At 32.5% G+C, this 7937-nt stretch overlaps 1 protein-coding gene across 1 annotated transcript; it reads right to left on the reverse strand.

Moving 5' to 3' along the window:
• Window positions 1-5671: 5671 nt before the first annotated feature.
• Window positions 5672-7711, reverse strand: LOC118047945 (RNA-binding protein involved in heterochromatin assembly dri1). The gene is made up of 4 exons (XM_035057407.2): window positions 7591-7711; window positions 6427-6763; window positions 6013-6083; window positions 5672-5910 (listed from the first exon to the last, which is right to left on the reverse strand). Exons 2-4 carry the CDS (start codon window positions 6753-6755, stop codon window positions 5897-5899), a joined length of 414 nt encoding a protein of 137 aa, XP_034913298.1. The 5' UTR covers window positions 6756-6763; window positions 7591-7711; the 3' UTR covers window positions 5672-5896.
• Between the last annotated feature and the right edge of the window lie 226 nt (window positions 7712-7937).

Here is a 7937-nt window from a genome sequence, read left to right on the forward strand (position 1 = left end):
ATGGCCTTAAAGTTTGTGGGAACTCGAACTGATAAATTCTAAGAAACAAATCTAGACTAATAGTTGAGCTACATTCTCATGATTAAAAGTTCAATCTTCTTACTTTCCTAGCAGATGGCATAATCTATCAGATAATAATAATATATTAATCTATAATTGATTTTTTTTTATTAATATATTGAGTGGAGACAGGTAAATCAAGCAAGCATAATGTAAAATTTTTAACTTGGTTTAACAAGTTATGAAAAGAAGACAGTAATGCCTAGAAACAGGAAAGAAAAAAAATAATGGTAAAGAAAGTTGTAAAGGAAATGATAAATAAAAGCTATAAATTGCAAAGAATGAAAGAAAACAGTTAATTATAAAAAGCTTTTAAATAAATTGTGTAAATGAGGTTAACTATCATTTTCAACTACTAGATTGCTTATGTATAATGTTATAAAGATTGAATTGTACAAAAACTTAAAATTCTAATAGTATACAAATTGTTTATGGTAGATAAAGATTTTATAATCATTATGTTGATATAATTTGTATTTATTATTCATGCACACCTTTTTTAACCGTTGTATATGCTTTTTTTCATACTTCAATATCCATTACTTTAATTGATAAAGGCTTTTATTTTGCCTAGAACATGATAATTGATGGTTATTGTGAATTATGATTCCTTGTTCGATAATTGATTTCAACTTTCCTTATTATCTTGCTTGAAAAACATGAAGTAAACAACCAAAACTCTTAATCAAATGATACATGGATGAACTATTTTTTATATGAACAATGCATCCTATATTCTTTTGTTTAGAATAAATGAAGAAATTTTTAAATGTCTTTTATGTTTAAATTAATTAACAAATTGATCGATGGTTGATTTCAACTTTCTTTATTATCTTGCTTGAAAAACATAATGTAAACAATCAGAACTCTTAATTAAATGACACTTGGATGAATTATTTTTTATATGAACAATGCCTCTTATATTCTTTTTTTTAGAATAAATGAAGAGTTTTTTACATGCCTTCTATGTTTAAATTGATTGACAAATCGATCATGAAAGACATGGAAAATCAAGCATTATTTTCCCCACATATCAACATGTTCCTTTTTCTAACATATCAGCCAACTAAGAAATTTCAATGAATTGTTGCCTAAACTTAGAATTATAAGAACTATTGTATTGAGTCTCTAATAATTAATCAATTAATACCCAACTCTTCATCTTCTTCTACAAATTCAAAATCTTCTACAATAACTAAAAAATTTCAAAAAACCTAACCTTACTTGTTCAATAAAAATGGCATATTCTGTGAAATCATTTCAACCAAAATCATCCCTTATCACCCATTTCTAAAATCATAATGATTATGTTCCTAATATAAATTGGGAAATCATAAGTAATGCCTTAGAAACATGAATGGGGAATGGCGTGGTCCTTACCATAAAGAATTAGTTCTAGAAAGAAATAAATTGTTTTCATTTGACTTCCATTTCAAGATGACCATAGTAATTTAAATATCTAAAAAAAATTGATTCCAACGTCAACTAACATTGACTTTGCTGACTACAACAATTGACTTAATAGAATGCAAAAATACTTTGATGAGGAATGGAAATACCAAAAATGTAAAACCCTAATTAAAATATTATGATAATAGAAAAATTCTAGAAATTTAACCTGACGATCAAAAGAAATGAATAATAATGTATAAATATTGAATATTTATAAAAGAATTAAAAAGGGATTACAAAAGGATTAAGCAAGGAAATTGAAGATTATCAATGACTATTTGGTTAAGGGTGGCCAACTTTGAAGAAGAGAAGGAGGAGGGAAATAAACGAGTAGAAAACTTCTTTTCCTTGCTCTTGTCTCCTCAATTTAGCAAGTTTAAAAAGTAGAAACCTTGATTAACTATAATTTTGAATTATTAAGGAAAATTAGTGTATTTTACATAGAAGAATGTTATATAAATTGTTTTTTCATGAATGAATGATTAAATGGATGTTTTTATGATAGAATGAGGTCGATAAGCATGGAAAAACATTAGTTATTGCATGAAATCAAAAAGAAAAAAAAAATGAAACTAAAAACTAAAATGGCGTCTCATGAATCGTACAAATTAATCAGTTGACCAATTAGGATTTACCAAACGTTCTGTTTGATCGGTTAATAGGATGAACAATGAATTTTACTATTGTTTGAATTGATCGACCAAACCAGTTGATAGTTTGTTTGACCATTCGAAACCCTAGTAAAAGTAGTAATAACTAGTCGATTGATTGGTTATGTCAATGTGAACCAATATCATTTAACTGACAATGAACTATTATTATTCAATTTGAAACTCATAGTTTCATAACATAATGTTTGACCAAGACGATGATAAAAGGGATCAAATTTGTTTGCTTAAATAGTTAAATACATCATGTGGATTTATGTTGATGTTTAATGAATAAGAAATACATTGATTTCAAAGAAATTTGAGTTAAAACCATGCATTTTTTTAAGGAAGAAAGTTGAAATCAAATTTGCTAGGATAAAAGGGTTAATTATAGATGAAACGAATTTAAATTGCATAAAATATAGATTAATAATTATGAAATCCCCTTGGATATAAGATTAGAATTTTTTTTTTTAAAAGAGAATTTTGAGATAAGGATTTTGAATTAAAAATAATTATGATTTTGATGATACATGAGAGATTGTGAATGCTGCTTAACTGATAGGGACAGTCAGACAACAATAAATTTCAAATAGGTACTTAATATCTCAGTAGATATCAATTCTTGTTTTAAAAGTCAATAATTACTATTATTTTCTCAATATCAATGAGTTTATGAAATTAGTAATGATTGATAATTATCATGTTGATATAAGAAATTTTAATAGAAAATAAAATAATTGGCATTCTTAACTTGATATCAGAGCAAAAAAAATTGCAAACTTATTCTTCTTTAGAAACTGCAACCATCCTTTGTATTTATACATTTAGGGTTATGTACAATACAAGAGTGGAATATACTACACATGATAACTATTCCTATATAAGGTATTTATATATATAAGGAATCTAATCTAGTCTCTTTACATAATAAATGTGAGTTTTGTATAGGTACATTTTATTTTGGATATGCGTTTTTTTTATGGTTTATTGTGAATTATAGTTATGATTTATTGATTGATCGATTGTTGTTATTGTTGTTGTTGTTGTTGTGTATTTATATTGTAGGCTTGAAAATTATAACAACAAACCAAAAAATTTATGAAAACACCAACGGTTTCATTTACAGAAAGGCAATTTTTTTGGAATATCTGTTGGCAATTTAACTGGAATCTCCACACCCATTTTGAAACTTTTGATAACACCATACATAATATTTTGGGATTTCTGATTGAATAGGCGGAAAAGGTTATGCGGTAAATAAGTTGTCGATGAAAAATAGACGACAAAATCTAATTTTTTGGTGGGACTATTTTGACACCTATTCCATTACCATTTTCAATTTATGAGGGAAATGTTGACAGAACAAAAATCCTCCACGAGACACTTTTTGATGACAGGTTCCTATTATCGATTCCATCGACAAGTAAAATATTCCGTCAATATTATTTATTTTTCTAGTGGTAATAATCTGATCAGAAGTGTAGTTCAATATGAAGCTAGCATGCAATGAAGGGTACACTGGAGTATTAAAAGAACATCAATTGCATCCAAGGAGTGAATATTGCTACGATGGATAGTGGTAATGAAGATTTTTTGTACGAAGAAATTTGCAAGGAACAAGAAAATATAGGCGAAGAAGAGTAGAGTTGCATACTTCTCAAAAACAAGCCTTAAGTAGAAGATTATTTGTCCCAATTTAAGACGATTTGTTGGAACTTATGGCTTAAAATGAATAATAAGGTGGTTTGAATTGATTGTTTAATTTAATTGAGTAAAGAGATTGCTTACTCCTAAGAAAACCTTTATATAATTTGAATAAGATTTGAATTTTGGCTTGACATATATTTTCTAGTTGGAAATGGACTTGCATGTGTAACCTGAAATTGATCGTTTGTGTGTGTGTTTATGTTGCAGAAAAAAGGGAGAGGAACGACAATAACATTGAGTTGGCCATCTTTTTTTGTGATTTTGTCAATAAAAGAATTAGTGTGATACTTTCTAATGAGTGATGAGGTGTCCGTGTGTGGTTGATTTGTGAGTGCAAACCTCAATATTTGATAGTGAAGTTTTGGTAAAGTAGGCTTTGCTGAACCATTTTATATTTCAAGTCCTTTTTATTTTGTATTATTATTTAATTTGCTTGAGTTTTGCACAGCATAGTGTTGACACCCAGAAAGTTTAGAACAGAGTGGAGCATCTTCAGTGACATCTTCTCTCAAGGGTTACAGTGATTTGTAGGCCAATAACCTTAAACCCTCAATTAAACCCTACATCACCTTACCACCTTCATCAACATCATTTTCATTACCACCAAGCTTTTCATATTATTAATTGCTCAACATGCAAATATATGAAGAATTTTTTTCATAAAAATATCTCTATTTTCATGCATGTTTTAAAAGCAAAGGTATGTTGCTTCAATCCTTCATTTTTCCTTAAGAGTACTTGTGACATTACACACTTGGACATGGATATGAATATAACTTGGACACTTTAATTACATGAAAAGAAGAAGAAGGAAGAACAGCCTAAGCAGATATTAATATGCTTGGATTCCGAGTCTGAGCAACATAAAGCAAAATAAACGGACGGCCTGCTGAATCTCTCTTTTACGTTCATTATCTTTGAGCTCGTGTATCGTTTACATCATATGCTCCTTGATCAGACATCTTTTCTCGATTTAGATAGGAAAAACTACAGAAACGTAAGAGTAGCATAACACAATATTTGCAACTGGTCCAGGAGTATGGACCCAAATCATATGGTAAGAGAACTTGTTCACATGAAACGGGGCATTTTCTTAACGTCAGCAACAGAGAGAGATAGAGTCAACTTGCTCCTTAAGTCAACTAGGGGACCCTAAAATGAGTTGATGAAGTTCTAAGCTTAGTTGAGACCTTTCCCATTTTAGCAGAGTTATATATAGCGCAAGTTTGAGTGGCTAAGCTGGTAAGGACGCATGCAAGTGAGCTTGTGGCTGCACTTTCGTAAACTGTGATGAGCCATGAAAAAGAAAGGAAAAGGCAAGGAAATGAATTACAGTTGGACGGGACTCACTCTGAACTTGGTGTTGCTTTTATGCTCTTAAAGAATGAGCATCAGGTTCTTATCTGCATATATAATTATGTAGTTCTTGGAGATTTGATGCTTAAAGGGACCGTAAATTATTGCTTCGAGATAAAGCCTGTCTTCCATAGTAAATTATGTCATTGGGATTCCTAGAATCTTATGCATGTCTCTGAGTTTTGTTTTCCTTCAATATGGTTGTCTGATTTGGGTTATTTCCTTCTTTTTTTGGACAATCAATTTGGGTTATTTTCTACTTTGGTAGAATCCAAACCTGTAGTGGCGGTCCTTGATTAAGACATGGATTCTCACTTAATCTTAGCAACCACCACTACTCCTACGCATTCCTTGGACCACCTCACAAAAGCAGGTGTTGCAACAATCACACGAACACCCGCACACACACAAGTGATACAGATTTTGGTTGCAGGTGCCCGATTAAAGGGAGGGAAAAAATCTTAAGCTTCATAGATTTCAAGAACACAATTAAGGAAGCCAGAGAGTATTTCTCAGCTCCAATACATGCCTGTGCTTCTGGGAAAGGGATCAATGTCAGCCTAAAGCTTATTGTTAACTCAAAACTGAAACCAAGAGAAAGTGTTTGAGGAGAAGCCAGGGTCATAGGAAGTCAAGATCCACTTTGTCTTTGTAATTACAACTTTCTGTCAATATCCACCACCTGGAAATATGAACAACAAAATTCTCAACATGACTGAAACGTCAAGCCAACCATTTTCATATGCAAAGAAATCAAATGAAGCAGCGAGTTAAATTTGCTTACTGTATTCCCTCGGTGTTCTGCATTTAAAGCATTCCATCCTGCTAGCATAATTATGGATTCCACATCCCAATCTGTCCAATAGATTATTATTAATCAAAGAAAAGCAGTAGGGTACCATGAAATTATAGCAATAATTTGTCGCCAACAAACATTGAGTGCTAATTGCGTGCTATTACTTCTCCCAGCTATAATTCCTTTTAGAAAAGTAAAACCATGCAATAGTGACTGTGCCGCTTCAAACAATCATTTCTGTTTTCAGTGAAAAACAAAACAACCCTTGTTTCGAAAACAATCGTCTGTGCGAAATGCAGGAAAATCACAATGATATTTTCAAGAACATATGATAAATACCAGCGGAATGTAATGTTATCTGTGTTCTAGACCAGAATCATCAGATTCACAATGTGAACTCACCTGGTGCAAATCCAATCACCAGTTTTCCATCCAGGAGGATCACTTCCATCAGATCCATAAGCGTTACTTCCAAACCCACCTGCAGCATGATCATTTCTTAATGCACCACAATTATAGCAGCTTGACCGGCTAGCATAGTTGTGAGCTTGACAGTTCATGGCGGAGCAATACCAGTCCCCAGCCAAAACCTTTGTTGCATTGCATATGTAGGTTGCCGGATCAGGGCCGCCGTACTTAGGGTACCCGCAACGTTGGCACATTTCCCTTTTCTTGAAATTCTGGTGCTGGCAGGCGCTGCACATCCAGTCTCCTCCAGCTGTCCAGCTCATTTTATCTCCTACAGGACAAAACACAAGTTACAATCAGACATGCATTACAGCGCGAAATAAAAATTATAAAACATTATAGTACAAACAATTATGTACGACACAAACAACCATTAATGATGAAAAATCCATTCGCGAAACAAATTAACAACCATTTGCAATGCAACTTAATTATTAGTTGTGGTGAAAAGAAAACTACTTTACGATGTCACCTCTTCTTACGACGATGAGGGGATAATTCACACAATACCACTTAATTTATGAATTATTACTACAATTGAACGACCAACTCTACTTGATTTCATGCGTTTCATGAGCAATGACCTCATGGACCTAAAATGTTGTTCCAACAACATATGAAACATTACACGCTTACCCATCCCTTTGTGTGTTCATCAGTCCTCGAAGCCTAATTAAGACTGAATGGGCATGCATGCTGACAATTAGACCTTGATCATCAGTTTCCTCGACTTATACTTGGTTCTAGCTGCTACTAATCAAGGGCATTGAAATCTGATGGTAAACATGCTATATAGAATTGCAGTTCTCAGGTCATAATATACTACTAAGCTCCTTCGCGCTATAGGAACAGATCAGCTATATGAACAGGCGTTTTGATTAATTACGGGACTCTAGCTTCTTTTCTACAACATTTGATGCTATATATGACATGCACCATATACAGCAAGAATGCCAGACCATTTATAGGGATCAACCCGGATTGCAGCTGCACAGAACCCCATATATATATATATATAACACGTTGGGAAGTACTGGTACAAGCGGTTGCTTAAACGTTTATAAAAATGGGAAGCAGGAAAAAGAAGAAGAAGCTAACCTTATGTGAACTGAAGGCTAGAGCCTTGAAGAGCAATTAGCAGAAGAGTAGCGAGGTTAATACAGTAGTTGTGCGAGATTATCAATATGGTTGGTGATTTTGGTGCATGGGTTGGGAGGCATTATATACTTGTTCTTCCCTGACAGCACGAGTGGGGCCATTGATGGTATTTTCTCCACGTATCGTTATTTTCCTTTTCTGCAGATAGTATTCCAAAAGGGGACGAGAGGTTTAGAGATAAGCCTGCTCTTACCTAGCTATGCCTATTCAATTATTCTTCAGCTATTATTCCTCCACATATCTACTTCTCTACTATATATGCATGGCATTATTAGGGGAAGATGTTA

The sequence above is a fragment of the Populus alba genome, chromosome 6 (genome assembly GCF_005239225.2).
Source record: "Populus alba chromosome 6, ASM523922v2, whole genome shotgun sequence".
NCBI lineage: Eukaryota > Viridiplantae > Streptophyta > Magnoliopsida > Malpighiales > Salicaceae > Populus > Populus alba.

What these genes read in the sequence shown, in the direction of transcription:
- LOC118047945 (XM_035057407.2), bottom strand. Translation starts at nt 6,755, where the DNA reads ATGAGCTGGACAGCTGGAGGAGACTGGATGTGCAGCGCCTGCCAGCAC. An exon ending in GGTGATTGGATTTGCACCAG is followed by an intron (nt 6,084 to 6,426) that starts GTGAGTTCACAT and finishes TCTATTGGACAG; the next exon opens with ATTGGGATGTGGAATCCATA.